Genomic DNA, 24,308 nt, shown 5'->3' with positions numbered 1-24,308 from the left:
GCGTTTCTTCAGGCTCAAATGTGTAATAATGGTGGTTTATTAACTGTTTAATATCTGTGAAAGTACACAAATGTGGGAAAAAGAAACAAAGCTGCTGGACGTAACTTCTCGGGATCCTCCAAAAAATCCACTGAAAAAATCTTAGTAAATGACCACCATTTTACTGAGATTATATTTCATCCCATATCATCTCAATTCATTTCATTTCATCCCAGTTGATTAGTGTCTCAAATTAATCATCTTCATTTCATTTCACTCCATAATATCATTTTTCATAAAAATATGAATATAAATTAAAATACAGAAATGACTTAAAGGTGTTAGTTACCAGGTCATAAAATCCCTTAAAAAAATCAAATCGAGACTTTTTGGCGGGAGCGCGAGGAGTGAAGTTGTGTGATTTGTTTTATTTTGTCTATTTAGTGTTTCTTCAGATTTAAATGTGTAATAATGGTGGTTTATTAACTGTTTAATATCTGTGAAAGTGCACAAATGTGGGAAAATGAAATAAAGCTGCTGGACGTAACTTCTCGGGATCCTCCAAAAAGTCCACTGAAAAAATCTCAGTAAATGACCACCATTTTATTATATTTTTATTATATTTCATCCCATATCATCTCATCTCATTTCATTTAATTTCATCCCAGTTGATTAATGTCTCAAATTCTTCATTTCACTTCACTCCATATTAACATTTTTCATAAAAATATCCCATATCATCTCATCTCATTTCAATTCATTTCATTTCATGCCATGCCATGTTTCATATTAATTCGCTTCATTTTATTTCATAATACCTATCATATTTCATAAAAAAATATATATAAAAGATTAGGCTGTATGGTGTGATATCTTTGCCTCTCCATTTGGAAAAATAAAACTACTACTACTCAATCTCGTAGATTAAACATATATTAAGTGTATAATCTATGGATTAAACACATACTAATTCATATTAGGACTTTTTGGCGGGAACGCGAGGAGTGAAGTTGTGTGATTTGTTTTATTTTGTCTATTTAGTGTTTCTTCAGGTTTAAATGTGTAATAATGGTGGTTTATTAACTGTTTAATATCTGTGAAAGTGCACAAATGTGGGAAAATGAAACAAAGCTGCTGGACGTAACTTCTCGGGTTCCTCCAAAAAGTCCACTGAAAAAATCTCAGTAAATGACCACCATTTTACTGCGATTATATTTCATCCCATATAATCTCATTTCATTAAATTTCATCCCAGTTGATTAATGTCTCAAATTAATCATCTTCATTTCATTTCACTCCATATTATCATTTTGCATAAAATTAAGAAAATAAAGTAAAATAAGACATGACTTAAAGATCTTAGTTACCAGGTCATAAAATCTCTTAAAAAAAAATTCATATTATTAACAATCTGATTAGTTATTGAGAAAATCTGAACTACGCCTAATTTTTTAGAAAAAGTTTACTTCCTTAATACCTGGATTATATAGTCATATTAACAGTTTTGAACTAAACTAATCTGAATTTTGACGATTGTGGTAAGTAAAATTAAACTTACGATTGTCACGGTGTATGTGATTTTTTAGATGTATAGTTTCCACTTCCTCCATGGAGAATAAGCAGGTTGTGGCATTCCGATATATTTTAAGTAGGTGATCTTTGTTTCCGAAATACATTATGAGAAGCCCAGCATGTTTCAGCTGACTTCTACAAAGCTTCTGGCTTTTGTCTGTATTAGTCTCACTCCGAAACTCTTGTGTGTGGCTTTGCCTTGAGATATTCCTCCATTTAACTTTTATACATGTTTCTGTGAATGCAGATTATTATACAAGTTTTATTCATTTCAAGGATTACCTGTAGATATGAAAAAAGTTAAATTGGCACAACATAATATCTAATATTAAAACCACATACAGTCCAATTTTTAAATAACGTTCGGAATTATGGTTTTCAATCAGTACCTACAAGAACCTTATACAATTTTGTGTATTTGGCACCAAAATAATTAAATGGGTAGTATTAACTCCACCAATTCTTACTGATTAAGAAAAACTTGATCACTTAACATTTTACTAGAATGCAAGCCCTGTTTCAGTTTTTAAAACTAGTGAACTCTATTCTGGACATTTTACTAAATGACATGAATAAAACTACAATGATCTCATCAATGTAATAAACACTTATCATATGAATTCACCATAGCAATTAAAAGAAAGATCATTGCAGTAATTAAAACATCTGATGGTATGTTTGATTTGTGAAAGAATGATACTCTGAGTTATATTTAAAAACACTAAATCTTATATGAATCTATAAACATTGTTTTGAGTATATTTCACAAAGAAATCTGGATTGTACCTCAATTTTAAAAATAAACTTTATTTCTGATCATAACATAATGTGTAAAAAAAGACTATAAATATATTTTTAAACAAATAGTAAGTAATTACTATGACTTAACTATTAAAAATTTATGTTTTCTTCAAAATATGAGGTGTCTAAAAACAGTTTTGATGTATATTAGTGTCATAGTTGTTCAATAAAGATTTAATTTTAGATAAACTGGAGTAACAAGCTATCAGGATGGATCTCCCAGATATTATGAAAAATTTGAAAATACAAAATTCTGAAGCCCCAAATAATTTATTTAAATCAGTGAGTGCTGAAATAGATGATGTCACTACTGATATAGTGATAGCAGAATGTAGTGATAAAGTGTTTTTAGTTGTATCTCAGTATCAAAAAATGGGAAGTATGCTAATGGTTGTCAGAGATCGAATCAACGGTCCTCATGGCATTGAAGATGTGTATTCAACAAAAGTTGTTTTTGGTGATTCAGGGGAAGAGCATCAAGCAGCAGCAAGATTCTTAGCTGAAACAGTAGATATATTATCAAAACCACTTTGCATTTTCATCAACTTAAGGTCATATGACATTGAAACACTGAAAGCTTGTAGAGATATCATTTTAGACTTCAAAAAAGAAGATACAGAATGTCAGCAATGACAAATAAAAGATTCAAACCGACACAAACCTTCTATGGTCAATTAGTCCTTGGTCCTCCTGGAGCTGGGAAAACCACATATTGTATGAAAATGTCTGACATGCTAAAAACATTAGGTAGGCAAGTGATAATTGTTAACCTGGATCCAGCAAATGATACAATGAGTTACAAACCTGACATTGACATAAGGGAGTTAATTGTTTTGGAAGAAGTAATGGAACAGATTGACCTTGGACCAAATGGTGCATTATTATACTGCATGGAATACCTGGAAAGTAACATTGACTGGCTCTTAAATCAACTACATGGGGATAATGGAACTACTTTTCTGTTTGACTTACCAGGTCAAGTAGAACTTTATTGTCATCATAAAAGTTTATCCAACATTGTTTCAAAATTAACAAATATCAGTAATATGTTGTTGTGTGTAGTGCATTTAATTGATTCCCATCACTGCTCTGATGCTGGTAAATTTATAGCAGCTCTTATGTTATCTTTAAGTGCAATGTTAAATATTGGATTGCCTCATATTAATCTCTTAACTAAATCAGATTTATTAAAAAAACATTATGAAAAGTTAAATTTTAGTTTAGATTTTTATACAGAAGTTTTAGACCTAAACTATCTACTAGACTGTTTAAATTGTGATAATTTTACTAATAAATACAAAAAACTCAACAGTGCCTTTATATCTATAATTGAAGATTACAGTCTAGTAACATTTCAACTTGTAAATATGATGAACGAAAAAAGTTTAGCCAGTGTGAAGAATCTTGTTGACAAAGCAAATGGTTATGTTTTTAAAACAGAAGAAGGTAGGCACATTAATAGTATGTTAGCATGTGCAATGGGTGTTGGAGAGCCAGTTAATTTTACTGTGGATCTTGAATAAATATTGTAGAAACACATTAAAATTTGTTTTACTGAATATCTGTCATCATCTAGTTTTGCCCATAACACATTTTTTTGAGCTTGACAGTGTTCTATATATACATTAATCGAAAAAAATACATAAGTTCTAAGTCTCGGTTTTTGTAGTACCTGTTCTATCCTTAGGTATCCTTTAAACCGAAATGTTACTGCTATACTTCAGAAATATGCAGGGTGGTGTGGTGGTACCTATTAGTAAGGGCCCACAAAATGCCCTGGCACCTGGTACCACCAGGAAGTAAACGTATTAATACTGGTCTTAGGAATTGAGTATGCATGGATTGCATGGTAAAGACGTTTTTCTCCGCCAGATAGGCACTGTGGTACATAGGCGGCACTGAAAATTTCGGGAATTAACGAAGTGACACAACATTACTATTTAAAAATGTATTTATTGCTTTTCGAAGTATTCTCCGCGAAATTTTACACATTTTTCCATACGATGGAACCAATCATTGAAGCAACCATTCCATTCGGAAATTGGGGTCTCCAAAATGGCCGTTTTGTAGGCGTCCACAGCTTCTTCATGTGATGAAAATCTCTGTCCACGCAATTTATTCCTTATTTTAGGGAAAGTATAGAAATCATTAGGGCTTAGGTCGGGGCTGTACGGCGGGTGGTCTAATTCTATTTTTACTTGCTCTAAAAACTCTTTTGTTCTGTGCGCGGTGTGAGAACTCGCATTGTCGTGATGGAGGATGATGCGGCAGTTGCAGTTCTCTTTACGGAGTTCAGAAACGACCTGTGGCAAACAAATGCTAGCATACCATTCTGCATTAACCGTTCTTTGCCCCTCAAGAGGAATAGTCGTAACATGGCCGGTTTTGGAGACAAACGTGGCCACCATTTTTTTTTGCAACACTCCGTGAACGAACAATTTTTGTTGGCTTTAACTCATTTTCGAACATCCAAACTCGTGACTGGTTTTTTGTTTCGGGTTCGTACGCGTATATCCAGGATTCGTCACCTGATACAATGTTGTATACAGCATTTAAGGATCCTGCGTGGAATCTTTCGAGAGTTCTGACGCACCAAGTAACGCGGCCGCTTTTTGCTCTTCACAGAGCGAATGCGGTATCCATCGGGAAAACAACTTTTTTACACCTAATTGTTCATGCAAGATTATTTGTATTTGACTCATGCCAATGTCTAAAGTTGCCTGAATTTCGCGGTATGTCACATGTCGATCTTCCTCAATCAGCTTACGCACAGCATCAACGTTTTCTTGGGTGACTGCAGTTTTTGGACGACCTTGACGGGGACAACGGGGACACGTCCACGTTGAAACTCAGCAAACCAGCGATAAATTGTGGTTTTGGATGGGGCTTCATCACCAAATGCAGAAATCATCCGGTCAACACACTGTTTTTGTGTTAAACCACTTCGAAAGTCATAATAAATCATCGCTCTTGAATTTTCTCGAGTCAATTCCATTTTCTCAACGACTAAACAAGTTTGACAAAACCTCGTGACAAGACCGAGAATCTTTTTTTAAATAATTATACGGTATTCGATTTTTAAAACCAAGGAGTTTTCAATTAAAAAGATTTTAATATGACAGGAACAGTGGAAATATTCCATTCCCGATACTTTTAGTGCAGCCCTCGTATTGGTTCCATTAAGCCTCTGGATAGTGATGAACAATTCGTATCTTCGAACTCGAAGTTACGTATGTGGTAACTTTAATCACTTTTAAAACACAAAGCATATCGACGCTTGAAAGGCAAACTTGACTAAGCGACAATGCGTGAACTTTACAGTAGATTAATTTAAAGTTGAAAGACCTGAAAAAAAAATATTTTAACGAATCTAGTTGTAGGATTGAAAAAATTTTAATAGACCTAGAAATATTTTTTTTTTGCGCATCGAATATGGTTATTGCCTATCATTTATGTACAATGCAGTTATTGTCGCGTAGTCACGCCTGTCTTTCAAGCGTCGATATGTAATGTATGTACACCAAGTTCAAAAAAGGGAAGAAAAAACAATTGGAAAAATCTTATTAATTTAAATTTAAAATAATTATAGGCCCAAGAACTTCGAACTGGTTTCAGAAATCTGGGATTTATAAAACGCAACAAATGCGATAGTGCAGTCGACCTAATCTAGCGGGTTCTCCGAACCAAAGGTGCAAGTGCAAAAAGTTGATTGAAACACACACACACACTTTAAAAGAGAAGGGCCTAACGGTACTTTTGTTGTATAATTTTAGGGCTGGCATCGAACAATTGAAATATATTATGTAAATTGGTTTTTGTATAATACTACTAATTTAAACTTAGAATTTTTTTTAACATTTTGACGTGACTTACATTTTTAATACTATAGCTACATTTCGGCTTGATATACCCATTGTGGGACAACCATTATTTAACAAGACGTACCACAAACTCCTCAAGAAGTCTTCATATTATTCATCATTTAAATTTTAAATTTGGCATAGATAGTGTAAAATCTCCAAATTTCTACTTTGCAAAAAGTACCTTTTTTGCGTAGTTTGCAGAGTTCTCATGCTGCCTCCCATTTTGCGGAATGAGGTCTAATTTGTTTTTAAGAGCGGTTTTTCCACCTTTCAATTGTGGTTCTACCTGTGCTGCATAACAATTATGCCGTATCGCTAGTAGTTAACAAAATTTATAAATATTACGGGCTTATTTTTTAGTACATGACTATTTCTTTACTAAAGTAAAAGTCGTTCATGAATACGTAATGCTTCCTTAGACAAATTGGTATCTATGTACAGGATATGAACACCGGCAGTCTCTTGGCTACCAGATATACTAAAGGGACAATTACGAAAATCTGAAAAACACCAGGTAGAATGAATTCAATCGTTATAAACAACCTTATCAGTCGTGTTCCCGCCTAAAAGTAGCTGTCTGATGTTTCAACAGTTATGAAGATACAGAGCCAAAGAGATAATGTTGTCAAGACAAAGGCATTATTGCTATAATCTTTCCTATTCATCTTCCGGAGAACCAATGAACTAACAATAAAGAAAAATGCATTTGGTAGTTAATAGGAATGAATGATTTAATTTCATAAACAACAAAATCTGCTCTTTCGGACAATTGACAAATGTGGTCACATTAAAAATATGAATAAATATAATTATATGTATGTTCAAATATTTTAGTTATATTTTTTCCTACCTAAGCTGATGATCTTGAGAGACCAGCGTAACCCTAACAAGTAGGTGAGCTCTAAGAGATCCCCATCATTCCCATGTATGAAAAAAAAATTACAAGGTCAAAAGTCAACAAAATGAGTTTTCCGCGATTTTCAGCAAAAGGTTAAGTTTTATCATAAAAGTAGGTACTTGAGACAAAAATTGTAGATCATAAAATTATCTATAAAAAATGTATCAGTACTTTTTTTCCTACGAACCACGTTTCTGACATATAACTCATTTTTATTAATTTCATATATTTAATTTCATACAACTCATTTTTATTATAAAACTCATTGTTTTGATCGTTGACCTTGAATAAAAATAATTCCATACACGGGAATGATGGGGAACTTTTAAATATTATTTGTAATTATGTTTTGAACAATTTTACTGATTTTCAGCTTTTTGGGACTTTATGTACCTTCGAATGTCTAAATTGACCGGACTATAGGCTGTCTGTGGGTTGTTAATTTACTCCCCGAGCCCTTAGTCGCAAGCGATGGCTTCGACTGTAACGATGACTGAAATATTTTAGGCATGAAACTCTATCACTATCTATATACATAACTTTTGTTTAAACTGTTCGTTTTAGTATTATCTTTGCTTTCTCTACCTAAGAGCTGATAGCCCCGAGGGCCTATTGTAGCTGCTCCGGGCTCTTGTTGTTGTGTTGTTGTAGTCCTAGGGTACCCCGCTGTTACATAGGGCCCTCACAAGTTGTCTCCACTTTACCCTGTCTTGCGCTTGCTCCTTGACATCACTCCAGGTCACGTTGGCAGTCCTCATCTCACTCTACGGTGCGTCGCCAAGTGTGTACAGGGCGACCAGGTCTTCTCCTGCCAAGCGGTTGCCACTCAAATGCGATTGATGCTGCGTTGACTCCGCTGCGCCGTAGTGTGTCCTATCCAACGCCATTTCCGATGAGCAATGTCTTGCGCGATGGGATTTTGGTCATATTTAGTCCAAAGGTCTTTATTAGAGATAGTGACTGGCCAGAATATGCGGAGTATCGACCTCAAGCACTTATTTACAAATACCTGCAGTCGGTTCGTGAGTGTCTTGGTCATTCTCCAGGTCTCACATCCGAACAGGAGAACACTCTTGACAATGGAGTCGAACAGGGTCAGCTTGATCCGACGAGTCATGACACTTGACTCCCAGACTGGCTTCAACTGCGCGAAAGCACCCCTGGCTTTCCTAATTCGTATCTCTATATCTTCGTCCAAACCACCCTGATTTGATATGGAACTCCCCAGATATGTAAACTTATGTGCTGACTTCAACACACAGTCTTGGAGCTTTAGGGGAGTAGTGTTTTTTGACATTACTCGCATGTCGACAGTTTTGTTGGTGTTGATACGCAAGCCTCTTTTCTCCGCAGACATACGGAGGTCTTCAAGTTTTGCTTGCATTTGATCCAAAGTCGGCGTCATTAACACTATGTCATCTGCATAGTCAAGGTCTTCCAAGATATTTTCGCTCCATTCAATGCCCCGAGGTGTCGTCACCACTTCCCGCATTATGTCATCCAGTAACATAATGAATAGTAACGGAGACAGGAGACAGCCCTGCTTAACACCCGCTGTCATCTCAATAGGGGCTCCCAGGACTTGGTCATGCACGACTCTACATGTACTACCTCTGTATAAGGCCTGGATTATACCAATGATTTTATTTGGTATACCTCTTTGTTTTAAGCAGGTCCACATTTTGCTACACTGTACAGTGTCAAACGCTTTCTCAAAGTCTACAAACGTAAGAATCATTTCAGTCTGCCATTCGACACTTTGTTCTATGAGGATGCGAAGAGTGTTTGTATGGTCTGTGCATGATCGGCCCGGTAAGAAACCTGCTTGCTCCTCCCGAAGAGTTCCAGTGATCTTTTTGGACATCCGGTTTAGAAGTAATCTAGCCAAGACCTTTGCTGCGCAAGGAAGAAGTGTAATGCCTTTCCAGTTGTCACAAGAAGACAAATCGCCCTTCTTCGGAACTGTCACGAGTAGTCCCTGCTTCCATTGAGACGGTATTTGCTCAGTCTCCCAAATCCTTACGATGAGCGGATATAGCAAGCTTGCAGATCTCGGTGCGTCAGCCTTCAGCATTTCGGCATTGATATTGTCGATGCCGGGGGCCTTACCTGGTTTCAGCTATTTAATTGCCTTTACTATTTCGTTAAAGGTGGGCGGTGCAATAGGTATATCCAAAGGCAAGTCGGGTACTGATATTCCGTCTGTGGGTTGGGACTGACATTTGGACAGCAACTTAGTAAAGTGTTCCGTCCAGCACACGAGCTGCTCTTCCGTGGTACATAATAGCTGACCCGAGCAGTCTTTCAGTGGTTTTTTCCGTGGATGATGTTTTTTGTTTATTATCCGTTTGGTGACACCGTAAAGCTCTTTCATATCTTGCCTCTTGGCTGCCAATTTTGCTCGGTCTGCTAGCTCATCGATTGCTCTACTTGACAAAAATTACTAACATTTGCCCTAGCAAGTACAGTTCTTCGCTGAATCTATCATCGGGCCAAAATCGCGATCCACTGAAAAGGTACGATGATAAACTTAGATTTTTTTGGGCCGGGTGTGAAACCTTCTAAAAGTTTACATTACCGTGGGGGCGCGCGTTGACTGGGACTACGAAGATGTTTAATTCTACACAATAAACGACTCTGGCCATCTTTTCTAAGTATCTGATCTTCGATTAATAGCTCGGGTCTTACCGCCGTCAACACTGCAACTAGGCTCGCAGCTTACGCCACAGCATAGACTCGGAGACGTCGTTAGGCGCCCAGGCGGTGACGCTGTTGTTTGGGAATACTCCGCTAGACCAGAACCAGCCTGCCGGGTTGGAATGAAAGATATCGTCAACTGGTCAAATGCTCAAAATTTATTTATGTTCTTTAAAGGGTCCATTTTTTCATTATGACTGCTATTCTGAGCACTTCTGGTAAATTCGACCCAAACAGATTGGTACAATAATATACTCTCAAACAGAGGTCGATTTCAATCACATCATGTTCAATTGAAATGAAATCTCATATATATAGCTTTTAACCTTTTTCCCGACGCTTCTCCTCCTCGCGTCGTTTCCTCACTGCTGAGGGTCGTGACCATTATATGTCGACAGGATTTTGTTCCTTGTAATGTCCCGCCAGCGCCTCCTCATTGGCCGCATGAAGGGCGTCGTGGAATGGGATCTCCAATGTGGTGCGGATTTGGTCGAACCACCTCGTCGGACTGCGCCCGCGCGGTCTCTTTCCCTCGATCTTCCCTGTCACGAATAGTCTCTTTAAGCTATCCGGCGTTTTCCGAGCAATATGACCGAAGTACTCGAGTGCGCGGCGAAGGCAGACTGTGGACTGTCTAGTCTTGTCTTGACGCTTAGATTTTATTAAATAAATGTTACCCTAACGACTAACGATGGTCGTAGAAGATAAAGTATTAGAATCATTTTAAATTAATAAGTTTAAATCACGAATATTTAATCTGACCTGCTAATAACTTCCAGATGTCGAAGAGTAATCGAGAAATTTACAATAAACTAATTGAAATTGAAATGCGGATTGACAGACTTTTACAAGAAAAACATCTTCAAGTTCAGCTACTGCATCAATACAATGACACTAAGGACGCTGCACAAATAGTTATCAATCATGTAGCTAATATGGAAGGTACCACTGTAAAAGAAATACACGACCGCCTAAATTTGGCAAATAAATAAAACACAGATTTAATAATGGAACGTTTTATTTGAAGACAAATACAACTCTTTACAATTTAAATCCATCAAATACTTTTTTGTTCATGCAAATTACAGTTATGAACACTTGAATTTTATCAACATAGCAAGATTTACACATAGTTACCATATTATAAGTTATAAGTGTTTTCAAAAAGCCACAGTTCCATGTTTGCTACATCATTACGAAAAATATGTATGCATTACATGAGAAGTATTCTAAATTGTGTTTGATTACATTATTTTTATAGTAATATTAAAAAGGACCATTGTCAGCAAAAAAGTTTAAAATGTGGTTATTGTTACTTTTTGAATTATCTTATATTGTTGGGTAATCTAAAACTATAGCGAACATTAATAGAAAAAAAAACTACACCTTCGAATTGTTTCGAGAATAAAATATGCAATAGGTAAATGTGAACAGCATGCAATATTGTCAAAGAAAGTTATAGGCATCAAGTTACTCACTAATTCAGGCTCTCTTTTAATCCATACGTTGATATGAAACTTTAATATAATAAGAGTAAACGGCCTAATCGTGAGGTCACTTCATAATAATGTATGCCCATCTTACACAATTCTTAAACAAATAAAATAAAATAAAAAGAGTTAAAATTCTAAAGACTATTATCGTGTTTTATTTAAGAAAGCAATAATATAGGTTTATATTGTATAGTATACTGGGCTCGTCGCATAAGGCGACGGCTCGCCATTACTTAGCTATAGTGTTTAATTACACTCTCGATCAGAAGACGAGCGGCGCACTTATACGTGACCGTCGCTTCTCGCCACTTATTGTGGCTCACAAAGTCACATGCATTTACTTTAATAATTGCAATATTGGTCGCTTGGAACAGCGTCGCGGCTGCTTTTCACAAATGTGCGTTCGCACTCAAAGTTGTAATCATCGTTTGATTAAAATCAAATTTTATATGTGTATATTAGCAACATATTTTCACGTTTCGGCCAGGGTACAAAGCTTACAAAATTGTATAGTCTTCATTTAGTTCCATTCTCGTTTGACGTACACTGTCCAATTATCTTCGTAGATTCGTTTATTGGATATGGAATGTAAACTATGTTAATAAATTGTGACAGATGTTTTGTCAATCGAGTAGTTAGACTCGTCTCTATATGTGTAAGTCATTCCAGCTAAATTTAAGTATAACAATATAACAATTTTACAAAAATACATATAAATGAATGAGCATTCGCACTATTAATATTCCCAAAAAATGCATATAAATATATCACTAACAAATCTAAGATTTCCTATTGAAATAATACCCTATAGGACATGGGAACACATAATGCGAATGCTCACAATTATTTAAACATGTATCGTTAGACTTAAATCTATGAGTTTCAGACTCGTTTCAGGCAGTACCTAAAGATATCGAAGCACCAAAAATCTTTTAGAAATGCGAAACTAACAGTAACCGTATCTTTCGTCCTAACATCGTCTTCCCAACCTTTAACAACAATCCAAACAACATCCATATCACTAACTGGTATCACACAGGCACACTCGATCGCGTAAGCTGTTGGAAGAACGCGTGTATATTTTTGATTTACTCGATTTATATATCGATTGTATCAGACTGATTTGACGGTATTCAAATTCGTAAAATTTTAAACACCTGAAAGGCGTAAAAAATGCCTTTCACGAAATTCCAAAAACAAGTCTGAAAATGAAGGTTTAGTATATGCAACCCGTTCAATGATGTCACATGTCTTTAGTTCAAATCATACCCTATCAACTCATACAGAAAGCATGTACTATTTTAAAAATTAATTAATTTATGTGGATTTCATAGACCAAACCTTACTCTTATAAATAAAATAATTTGGTAAATTGTAAATATACTATGTGTAAATAAATAATAACGACTCTGTTGTCAGCCAGATTTAAATAAACAATATTATGGTAAATACTAAGTCATCTCAGTTTTCATGAGAATTAACAATCAACAGGTCAGTTTATCAATACATAACTCTATGTACTAAATAATATCAGAGTCACAAATGTCATTTTTTTGTCAATAAAATGCAAGATTAACTCTGGTTGTTTTGATCTCAAACCATTAAAACGTAGTTATTTGCTTGTTAATACAAATGTATTGTTAGCCAGAGATTTCGTCATAGTAGGGGATTCGTCGAAGCATATCGTCTCGCTAGAAGTCTGGTCTTGGCTTTAATATTATCGTTAATTGAACAAAATTTTGTCAATTAAAAGTAATACAAAATCAGTCTCACATTAGGGAAGTCTTTAAGATGTTCAGGCACGTAATTAATACTTAATAATATAGCATCATTCATTATTGATGAGACCAAGCAACAACTAAACGAACATAGTTATTGCGCTTTATACAAATCAATTATCGAAATTTTATTATGCATAAAACATTGAATCCTGTATACATTTTCGCATGATTCAAAGATAATAATGACTCCATTTCGTGTCAATACAATTTTCATTGTCATTCGTTTTCCAATGATAAATTCACGATTTGTTTTGAGTAATAAGTAAAAAAAAAAAGAATATTTTAAATAAAAAGCAACAAAATATAAGATTAATAATTTCAACAAACAAGAATACCAAATAAATTGAAAACAACTTTATGTTTTGTTTGTAGATTATGAAAAAAAAAATGACAGCTTTCCTCATTGCTGTCCAAAATTAAGGAACTAATACTAAAAATAAGCCATCAAATCGAAGTAAAATAAAATGAAACTGAATAAGATTGCTAACAAATATTTTTAAAAGTTACCTTCAGACATGGACATTTAATTTGAGACTGGTGCATCACCTTGCCCTATGTGTTCCTTGTCGGAACTGTGGCCTTGCTCTGCCACCTAAAAAGAAACATTATAAAATCAGTTTTATATTTGGTGAGAGGGAACCAAAAACAAACATTACACATTCTTATTGCTTTCGAAAATATATGAGCTGGTGGCTCAACTGAAGTCAAGTGGTTACCGCCACCCGTGCACATCTGAAGTACCAGGAGGTAAATTTAGTTTACAATATACTGTTATGTAGTTTCCTTAATGCTCCTTTGAAAAGGGCAAAGCCTTACTTACTTAAAGCTTGCCTTGGTATTTGAATTAACATTATTTGTTAGGTTCATGTAAAAATAGGAATTTTGCGCTTATTCGGGAATGGATAATGGCTAGTGTAAATTTGTAAATACACATTAGTACTACTAAGTATAAAATGAAGCCAATCTGTTTTTTTAGTTTTATCACTCAAACACAAGTAGGTACTTCAGAAGCAAAAAGTTCTAAGTCAACAACTCCCGAAAACAGAAGAAAATACTAAGGTTCTTGAATTAGAAAGTTAAAAAAAGCAGGTAAAAGTATTTTTTTTTATTGCTTACATGGATGGACGAGCTCACAACCTACCTGGTCTTAAGTGGTTATTGGAGCCCATAGACATTTACAACGTAAATGCGTCACCCACCTTGAGATGTCAGTTCTAAGATCTCAGTATAGTTACAAGTACAGTCTAAGCAGTGTTACTTGTGGAAGACATGTGTGTAATAAAATATTGACTGAATTTATTTTTCTACGTCTCACCTTATTTTTATCAAGTGGTCCATTAGCCTCTGATGCTCCTTGCAAGCCTTCCGGTTTATTGATCCTTTTTTTCCCCTTTCCTGCATTTTTCTTCAGATTCTTGCCAGTTTTAGGTTTAGGAGTGGGTGTTCCTTAAAATGAAAACAAATGTTTATAACATATTGTAATACATTCACTTCATTATTTAATTTTTATGATAAATTCAGACGAAGTTACAGTCATGCCGATATCTGTACAATAATCAGTGATGGATTTACGCCTAGGCCCGGGCTTCAGCAAGATTTGGCGGGGCGGCAATATTTTTGATATACCAAAATTTCAGAGGAAAGGAAGTACAGACAGTCCTCCTTTGAAAATGAGTACAGATTAATTTTTTTAAAAAGAATTATATTGATTAATATTTGAAAAGATATATATTTATTTAATGTTTTTTTTTTTATATATCTGTAATATTTATTACGTAGTTATAATAAAAAATTATATTCTAAGAAATAAAGTTATTTTAAATTTAAAGTAAAAATATTGAATAAAAAAAAAATAACATTATGGGTGGCGCGATAAACGGGGCCTATGTCGGCATCAAGCTTCAATCCGCCACTGATAATAATATACGCAATTCAAACATAATAGTCCGAGAGCTGGCACCAATTTTTGAGTAGGTATTTGAGGCAAGCTGAAAAATTGGTCCATACCTCTCCTGATACATCCCAACTCGGAACTACAGACCTGGCTGGTAAGTAGCGGGGCTAAATAAACCCAAAAAAATTTTAACATTTTTTTTTCTCAAAAAATGTTTGAGGCAACACATTTTTACTGGGGGGTTTTTCAACATTTATATGAATAAAAAAATTATATTAAGCTGCATTTCACTCCCTCAGTGCTATTCTTTAATTGTTTTATCTTGTCTAAATTCCAATAAAAAATAGTTCTTAAAATCAGTTTCTTATTTTTCGGTTAAAAAATATTTTATATGCAATAAAGAGCAAATAATATTATAGAAAGTACATTCTGTCCGTACCTTCTGCTTCACCTTCTTGAGCAGTATTTTCATCTTGAGGACTTGATTCACCTGACTGGTGGTGAACTTCGTCCGGGCGAACGGTTTTCCTAAGGATTAATCTATGCTATAAATAAGCTTAATATTACTTCTACATTATGGAGACGATGAAGTATGAGCTTAAATTGTACAACTGATAGACCGCAAAGTTTCAAGTAGAGACACTTTTTTTTTTTTATCAAATATGTTCTCTACTTTTATAAATTACACCACAAACATCATATGTTTGTTGAATTGAAAATGACTTTTATTTAGTGCTTAAGAATTTAAATAATTTAAGATATTAAATAGTTTAATTTAGTCATCATGTTTTGTAACTCATTAAAGATATCAAAAAGTTAATTACCTAAAGTTAGGTACCTATCTAACAACTAAATAGTGCCAGCCCTATCGAAAAACTCTATTGTCCCCATACGTAACCTGATTCACCCTAAAGCCAAGGTGAATCGGGTCAAGCAAGTTTTTTCAGTTTTTGTGTATATTTTGTAATAAACTATGTATCGTATATAAGAATTTAAGCCTCCCGGAACTATTTTAATCTCAATTTTATTGGTATTACCCTAAGAAAAACCATTGAAAATTTGTGTTGGATTTGGAAAGGGTCCCGATTCCCCCAATCTACGGTATGGTTAAGTTACCCATTAACGGCAATAGTGGCTGGTTTGGCGGGCTCGTTCGGGTCCCGGCGGGGGCGGCGCGAGGGGCGCGCGTGTCCCCGGCCGCGTCCCCCGCGTGCTCCGCGCCACCCGCGACCTCCGTACGAGTTCCGAGTCGGAGGCGTGTATCCAACGTAGCCCACCTAGCATCAAGACCAAGTTTGTTTTACTAGCTCCAATGCAAGAAAATTACAACCTCCACAATTTTCATTAGGAAGTGGGCCAAATAATCAGTTTTTTATAAATAATTTACGATGCTGTGGATTTTCTGATGACATGCACCATTGTCGTGTACGAGTTTGTATTTTCACATAAAAATAACACACAACGATACAGACCCGGCGTCGGATTAGCCGAGCCCCAATTTAAAATTAAGTGCGATATCAGAAATGCATGCACTAGTGCTCATGGTATCCTGTGGACGATGGTGGTGCTTGTGTCTAAGCAGTTTATATGCAAAAGTGTAAACACCCAGTAGTTTTATACAGCCAATTTTAATTCAATATTTAGCTCCCTTGTACTCTGTATAATTAACAATAAATTTTGCGAGGGTTAGTGTTAGCAACGTCGTCAGGTTAAGGCCTCGAGAGCTCACCTACTTGTTAGGTTACGCTGACATAGCCTCTCAAGACTATCATCAGCTTAAGTAAGAAGAAAAAATACATTAAATTAATTCTTAACATACATTCATAAGCTAGTGAAAAGTAAAGTTGAATTACAGTGTGCGCGCTCATCTGTTGGTATCTGGGCGGAGCGCGTGCGGGATAGCTGCCGCCGCCCCACTGGCCCACAACAACACCCGCGATCTCGAGCCGGCCGCCGCGACCCCGCCCCCTCGCGCCCCACGTGCCCCCGTCGCTCCCTAGCACGCCCGCCACGAGCGGCAGCGGCGCCATCGCGAACTCCACCTCCAGACCTTCTAGGATCGCCTTCCGCATGCGCTCAACCTGGAGTTAAATATTTCTATGATGATCTGAGTTCTAAAATTTTTAGGCAGTACTGAATACTATGGAGACGAGCTCACAGCCCACCCAGTGTTAAGTGGTTACTGCAGCCCATAGACATCTACAACGTAAATGCGCCACACACCTTGAGATATAAGTTCTAAGGTTTCAGTATAGTCACAACGGCTGCCCCACCCTTCAAAATGAAGCGCATTACTGCTTCACGGCAGAAATAGGCGGGGCGCTGGTACCTACCCGTGCGGACTCACAAGAGGTCCTACCACCAGTAATTAGATTAATAGAATTGCAAAAGTCTCGGGATATAAAAAGGGACTTGAAGGGCAGGACTCAGCAGTAACAAAAAATACATTCAATTATTAACTACAAAGCTACTCAAAATAACTTAAAAAAAAAAACAAAAAAAAACTTGTAGAATTTAAGATAAAGCAAGTCGATATTATCGTATTACCTTGACGACGATGTCGAGGTTGTTATCGCAAAGCTGAGGAAGATGTTTGCAGTGTGCTGCGCGATGGAGGTTTCGCTGCAGCAGCTTGCCATCGAAGTAGAGCCAGGGTGAAGCTACGAGCCATGGTACAGGAGCACCGCAAGCGTCATTGGCCACGAGCGCCGCCTCCACGCCCGCCATCACCAGCGCGCCTAATTGTACGCCCCGGGAACTGATAGCATTGATCTGTGTAAATAATAAAACAATTTAAACATTTTTTGCTAAGACAGATGAGATTGGAACACAGCAAGATAAATAGATAAAAATCTGTAAGATACCAATTTTTGTAAAAAATATTATAAATATGACCCAAAACTTCCTAAAATAGATCACAATGGCTATTACTAATAATAGTGCACTGTGAATGTTTATGAGTACTGTATATCAATTTCTGTATATACATATATATAGTTGAAGTATTTAAGCGTGATATTTTAATTCATCTAACATATTTTTTCATGCAGGAAGAGAAATTTTGGTTTTGCTCCCTATTCTTAAGGGAAAAGTCACATTGTGCCTTTATGTTAAGCTGTAGAAAATTGAAAATAGACATTTAATATTGTGTACTTGTCTTTTTCTTCAAATCTATATTTTAACACTTAACTACGAATTTTTTTATCTTTGTAATTTTAAATAATACTTATTTTCATTTGAGTTTGAGTTTTTTCCATTTTTTTTATTGACCTTTGTAGGCAATCCAGGAGTCGAGTATATGATCCACCCGATGGTGATTACTATCACTTATAGGGGCGTGCAATGCTATAGGGGCAGTCAAGCTATTGTCTAATGGGGTGGAGAGGTGAACCCCACCGTTTGGCTCCTTGATATATTTATCAAACGATTTAAAAATAATCGAAAAATAAAAATATACATTATTTATATTTCATTCGCCAATAAAACAAATATTTTTAAGACGTAAGGGAAGTAGCGTCATTTGGGAGTTTAAGCAATAAGTATCCTCAGAACAGGGGGTTACAAAGTAATAATTTTGGTATGTGAGTTATATCTACTCTTTTTACTCTTGACAAGCTTTTACTATAGTTTATACAGATCAGATAGTAGTATATACTATCTGAACAAACAGTAGTTTATCTAAATACTTACATTCATTTCTTGCAAATGTAGTGCATTCATAAGATCTGTCGAAAATGCAGTAGCTAAAAATGCATCCAGCTCTTGCCTGCGCAGTATTTGAATTGGAGATGTCATTATAAATCTAAAATATAGACATATTTGCATTAAATATGAAAACAAACAATATCATACAATGAAGAGTTGAATCTGCTTATCTTCAAAAAAAAATTTATAAAAATTTACCTCAATACAGTTGCCAGTATTAGCAAGTGCTGGGGCACATAAGTAGTATTCAACATCAGAGGAGTATCTGAGCGCATACAGGAAAGATATGCTCTCATTCTACGGCATTTATCATCCGGAGCAGTTCTAAAATAAATATTTAAAAAAATATTTGTAATTACAGATTATATTTAGCTATAGTAAATAAAAAAAATACTTTGAACACAAGCTCACCCAAACCAGAGCCTCTGTACAGTTGGCACAGGCCAATCCAGTAAAACACCTGGAACAATCTCTGGATTCTTGCCAGGATTTGTGCGGGTGTATATCCATTCTGCTATCAAAACTGTGCATGGACGATCATTAGAGCCACTCGATCTATCATCTGAAATTTAACAGTTCAAACCATTATTTACCATAAAAAAAAATTATTCCCATTGAATATGATCAATGACTTTAAACATTCTGACTTGAATTTCAAATTCACATTTTCATAATCTTATACCATAACACAACAATAGTAACTAGATTTCGGGTCGGTGCAGAAAATCCGTCTCGTCAAATAACAGCTCACTTGAAATGTGAGCTCTTATTTTGTTTAGTTCACTTCAAACAGCCAATGTCAACTCGTCTCGCAATGCCGCAGTGTGTATTCAAATGTTGCAAAAATAATGCCCGAAAAGCAATTTAACGGCCGCAGTATCTTACATTCGGTAAGTATATGAAGTATAAACTATATTTTAAGCTTTAAACTAATAAATAATATTAAATTTTAAACAAAATTACCGTTTTCTAACCACCGCTACAAATATTGGCCAAGGCTCGGCCAACACATGGACAAACTTTTGTTTAACAGAACAGTAAATGCATGAGTAGATTTGTATTGTAATAATTTTAAAAAAATTGTTAGCAGTACTTCAAAATTAGTTGCTTAAAATTGGTTAATGCTGCTTTTGTATCTGTTTGTTGGACTCTCATTACTCTCATTATCTACTCTCATTAGCTTTTATTTTAGCTTTCCTAGCAATCACGTGTGCAGAATGGATCTCGATTGTCGCCAGAGAAACAACTGACTTAAAAGCCAGCTAAGATCTCTGCTTATTAACACTGGACATCTTTGCCTTCCGTGCTCACGGCTACTGAAACGTGGCCGAAACATTGTAATAAAAATACCGCGCTTAACACCGTTTAGACGTTTTTTTATTAAGTGCACTGGTCGCGAAAACTTAAAAATATACTATAAAATTATATATTACACAAAAACGTAACGCTAATAAAATAATAAGTAATGTATAGATACTAACAAACATAAATTTCCAAAACATAAAAAGTAAACAACTAAACTTTTACTTTAAATTATTTTAGTGTTCAAAGCGACTCCTTTACCTCCTGTAGTAAATAGAAATCGAAATTTGAAGAAGCAAAAATAAATAAAACAAAACGATGTTAGTTTTCAGAGCAATAAAGGGAAAAATTACTTTATTTGTTGCCAGTTAAGGTTGATTTAACATCAAAAGTTGTTTAACATATGTCTTTTTATTTGTAAGTGACAGGACTAATTTATTGCTTTGCTCATTTTATGTGACAAATGATCGTAAGTATTAGATAATGTTTTGGAGATTTGTGACTTTATTACTAGGTGCCATAGTTGTAATTAGTTTGAACTTAACACTGTTTAAACTTTTTTCTCCGTTTGTTAGTAAACGAATGTAGCTATTTATGTGTATATATATTCACACGGACAGATTTTGCTTTAATTTTGTACACGGTGTCTCTTTATCTAGTTACTATTGTTGATCGAAGGTAGCAATGTACATAACAAAGATTATTGCAATTTACTGGTAGTACTTTATATACGGAATTGCATTGATTTCTATGTACCTTTAATTTTGTGGGCCATAAAGCGATGATGATGCATATTGTACAGAATAGCATATACATTCTGTCGAATTGGCCTAAAGAAATGATGAATTGAAGGAATTTCTCTATGATTCTCATCCTCCATAAGCACAGGTAAAGTCACTTGACGATGTGTAAGGATAGATAGAAGTTGAGGATGCATGAGGCCCCTGGTGTGACGTTCCGCACAGGTCCGCAATACTTCTGCCGGTGCTGGAGGGCAGTTGTCATCACTTTGGACTTGTTTTGTAGCTTGTCGCCCCTGTTAGAAAAGTGACAATGTACACATACACCATTCTATCACATATAACTAGACGAATTTGATAAAACCATTAACGCAACACTCAGAAGCAGAATTATTGTATGAATCAAGTAATCAGACCTCTTTAATTGCAGATTGTGGTTTTTCAGCCTTTTTTTTGATAATATTCTGTTTTTGTTGCTTAGTAGATGACATAACACCAGCTTCAAGTGATAGAGATGCGAATCCATGATGTAAGTCATTAGTTTGTTTCTCCATACTAAAGTCAGCACTCATTGATGCATTTGCTGTAGCCAATTTGTAATCTTCCAAGCCTTTTTGCTGTAAGTTTTGAATTTTGTCGTGCTCAGTGAAAATATACATAGATACAAAAACAAATAAAAATAATAATAATAAAGGAATGTTTGAATAACATAAATCCAACAAAAAAAACATAATTTCAGAATTAAAATCACTTGGCACTGGACAATAATTTAGGGACTAAAATCACACAAGGAACCTGTTCAATTGCCAATTATTGTGTATTAAAAGGCGTGGATGACTGTTTCTATTTTCTTACAAAAGTTAATAGAAACCTCATGTTCTGACGATTCAGTCGCTAATTTTGATGTATCTAGATCCAGAGTAACAGGCTGCATGTTGAATTCTTGTCTTTGGAGATTCTTTTTATTTTTTGAACGACGACCTGAAATTGTTTGGCCCATTATTAGTTAATAAATAATTACAATAATACAACATTCTAAAATAAAATTTACCTGTAGCTGTTTTATATTTTAAGAAACCATCCTTTGTACCGTTTAGGTAATACTGTACGGCTTGTTTAAGTTTTGCAGCGCGTAGGTCATTCAGATCTCCAAATATATCTATGCAGACTGCATCAACATCAGAAGTTGGTAATTCACTTACATACTGACAAATTGTTTTTATTTGTATCTCTGGAGGAACTTGCTAAAATAATAGATCACCATTTAGTAATTACTTTAATAAAGTACCATAACTACTGTTTACTACCTACCTTTTTGGGCACTAATCCAAGGCGTTTATAGAAATCTGTCAAGCTTTGTTCTGAAAGAATGACTCCTCCAAGTAATGCAGCCATGAGGCAAAGACGATCTTGAGGTACATTAAGTACTTGTGGCAAATCATGGACCATATATTCTTTAGTTTCTAGTGAAGACTGTAATGTTAAATATTAAACAAATAGTTAACAAGTTACGAAATAAATGACCCAATTACCTCTTAATATAATTTAAAAAGATATAACTAATTGAAAACACTTATTATTATTTGAAATATTATAAATATATCTTACTCTATATGTTAGTTTCAACAAAGATGAACTAAAGTATCTAGGTGGTTGAAACACTAAATACTCTCCAGAGCATCCAACGAGGCCAGCATATGATTTTTCACGACATAAACCAACAACTTCCTGACAGTGATCATCAGAAGACACCATCTATTAAAAATATTCAATCAATAATTCATTCAATGTTTAACGATAACAATTATTATTTATAAATGATTCACAACTATGGTGCAAAATACTTACAATTGGGATATTGAGGTACCTAAGTGCGGTTCGTAAACATGAATGCAGTCCAGTAGGTGGTACCCACCATACTTTAGGTGGTGGAGTACCTTTAGTGGTAATATGGTGCAAAACCTGAAATGTTATATAGTTTGTGTTGTCAAGTCAACATGAGTCCATAAATATAATCCAAATTTGTATGAAGTATCAATTTAAACATAAAAAATAACATAATAATTAATTATTTAGGCTGTAATGTCTGTCAATTTCTTCCAACCATTCAAATTTTCTAGTTTGAAATTCATTTTTCAAACAAAATATGTAATTCAGATATTATGTTCACAAATGACTGAATAATATCATGTAACAAAAATCAATTCTTTAAGTTTATATCTGCTTCATTAATGATAGTAGGGCATAGTACCACCTTGCCATAAAACCAATATAAATATATAGTAAAGTATCAAACAGTTTTAGTGTTTCTGTAATGGAAGATTGGATTTTTGTACCAATATTTTCCTATACATATGTACCTGCATGTTCATAAGCAATATCCATATAGTTCATCCATATAAGTTTTAATTAATATGAAATCGCATATTTCAGGACAAAAATACTTACTGAATTCACTCTTTGCTTATATATGGTTTGAGTCTGGATCCAATGTTGGGGTAATGCAGGAGGCGTAGGATGAGATCCATTAAAACAAACACAAAGTGATACTTGAAATTCAGCCAAAGCTTGTGCTAGTGTTGTTAAGAACTGTACACATCGGGCCCATTGTCCACCACTTGCCCAATCTACAAAATTTTGCTTCATGATAAAAGAGAGAAGTATCATATTTAATATATTGATTTGCATCTGATCCAGAGAACACACACTATTATTTTATTATGTTGGCTTATAATGCATTTAATATATTCTTGAAAGGTGTCCTTAAAGATAGTACACTCATTTTCCCATCTAATTCTACACCTACTTTATACCTGATAAGAGGGTATGTTGAGGGTTCACTGTTTAGTATATTTTGCTTGTATCCCTTATATATAGGTAGGTAATTAGCAGGTTTCGTGAAATTTTACTAGTTATTATTATTACAGATCAAGTCTAGCTAAATAACTCACCTGAGAAGTATCCACCGTAAAGACGATCCAAACAACCTTCGGCGTCGAGAACCAGGCGCAAACCTCCAGAATGGTTTCTCGCAATTTTAAAGAGATCAACACCTACACCTTCACTTTCTAAAAATGTTTGTAAGTCTTGTATGCCCATTATTAATTTCTTAACAACGACTGAATTGAAAACTTGAAACCCTTAAATAAATATCTAATCTGAAAAAAGAAGATAATTATAATAGACCAGAGTCGCCAATCGATACCTTGCGCGAAATAATCAACAACTTTACTCGCATATTTTAAAATAGTTTGTTAAGGATTACAATAGACCTTAGCTTATTATTAAGATTCTAAAAATTGCAGACTGCCGGCACTTTATGACATTTCAAGTAAAGAATATTAAATTGATCCAATGCGGATTTGCCGGCTCTTTTGATAGTTGAAACTGAACATGGTGAGATAATTTTCAGTTAAAATAAATATTATGACATTTACAATTAATCGACTTACGAAAATATGAACTCTCAAATCAAATAAAACCCATTCCAACAGGCAACAAATTAAGTGTACAAGATGAAGACGGAAGCCATTTGTAAATGTATTATGATTTTGGGATGATGATCTCACATCGATTTTTCTAG

The 24,308-nt window shown here is 35.0% G+C and overlaps 2 protein-coding genes and 1 long non-coding RNA gene across 10 annotated transcripts; 2 read left to right on the top strand and 1 right to left on the bottom strand.

The window, feature by feature from the left end:
• Positions 1–367: 367 nt before the first annotated feature.
• On the top strand, positions 368–3,897 carry LOC114250855 (GPN-loop GTPase 2). 4 transcript variants are annotated; one of them, XM_028184905.2, is made up of 3 exons: positions 959–1,517; positions 2,075–2,223; positions 2,537–3,897. In XM_028184905.2, exon 3 carries the CDS (start codon positions 2,973–2,975, stop codon positions 3,873–3,875), a length of 903 nt encoding a protein of 300 aa, XP_028040706.2. In that variant the 5' UTR covers positions 959–1,517; positions 2,075–2,223; positions 2,537–2,972; the 3' UTR covers positions 3,876–3,897. The 4 variants fall into 4 exon arrangements, with proteins under 4 accessions (XP_089592865.1, XP_028040707.2, XP_028040706.2 ...); XM_089736739.1 differs by lacking the exons at positions 959–1,517; positions 2,075–2,223 and adding an exon at positions 368–566; XM_028184906.2 differs by lacking the exon at positions 2,075–2,223 and having other exon boundaries at positions 929–1,517; positions 2,819–3,897.
• Positions 573–12,880, top strand: LOC149500324 (uncharacterized). Of its 3 annotated transcripts, none has more exons than XR_016324991.1 (2): positions 573–1,163; positions 10,590–12,880. It is a non-coding gene; the product is annotated as an uncharacterized LOC149500324 (long non-coding RNA). The 3 variants fall into 3 exon arrangements; XR_016324990.1 differs by lacking the exon at positions 573–1,163 and adding an exon at positions 6,736–7,205; XR_016324992.1 differs by lacking the exon at positions 573–1,163 and adding an exon at positions 7,214–9,629.
• LOC114250842 (constitutive coactivator of PPAR-gamma-like protein 1 homolog) lies at positions 10,811–24,308 on the bottom strand. 3 transcript variants are annotated; one of them, XM_028184883.2, is made up of 19 exons: positions 24,178–24,308; positions 23,677–23,883; positions 23,174–23,352; positions 22,574–22,687; positions 22,334–22,480; positions 22,037–22,198; positions 21,777–21,969; positions 21,597–21,706; positions 21,142–21,342; positions 20,742–21,021; positions 19,095–19,245; positions 18,882–19,007; positions 18,669–18,780; positions 17,526–17,750; positions 16,832–17,059; positions 16,095–16,255; positions 15,418–15,506; positions 14,400–14,530; positions 10,811–13,676 (listed from the first exon to the last, which is right to left on the bottom strand). In XM_028184883.2, the coding sequence occupies exons 2-19, from the start codon at positions 23,822–23,824 to the stop codon at positions 13,608–13,610; spliced, it is 2,826 nt and encodes a 941-aa protein (XP_028040684.1). In that variant the 5' UTR covers positions 23,825–23,883; positions 24,178–24,308; the 3' UTR covers positions 10,811–13,607. The 3 variants fall into 3 exon arrangements, with proteins under 3 accessions (XP_028040684.1, XP_089592861.1, XP_028040685.1); XM_089736735.1 differs by having other exon boundaries at positions 23,998–24,241; XM_028184884.2 differs by lacking the exon at positions 21,142–21,342.

This window comes from Bombyx mandarina, chromosome 22 (genome assembly GCF_030267445.1).
Source record: "Bombyx mandarina strain Sakado chromosome 22, ASM3026744v2".
Lineage (NCBI taxonomy): Eukaryota > Metazoa > Arthropoda > Insecta > Lepidoptera > Bombycidae > Bombyx > Bombyx mandarina.
The sequence above is the reverse complement of the archived record's forward strand: the minus strand, read 5'-3'. Positions and strand labels throughout refer to the sequence as shown.

What these genes read in the sequence shown, in the direction of transcription:
- LOC114250842 (XM_028184883.2), bottom strand. Translation starts at nt 23,824, where the DNA reads ATGGGCATACAAGACTTACAAACATTTTTAGAAAGTGAAGGTGTAGGT. An exon ending in CACAATCTGCAATTAAAGAG is followed by an intron (nt 21,022 to 21,141) that starts GTCTGATTACTT and finishes CTTTTCTAACAG; the next exon opens with GGGCGACAAGCTACAAAACA. An exon ending in TACATTTGCAAGAAATGAAT is followed by an intron (nt 17,751 to 18,668) that starts GTAAGTATTTAG and finishes TTATTTACACAG; the next exon opens with ATCAATGCTATCAGTTCCCG.
- LOC114250855 (XM_089736739.1), top strand. Translation starts at nt 2,973, where the DNA reads ATGTCAGCAATGACAAATAAAAGATTCAAACCGACACAAACCTTCTAT.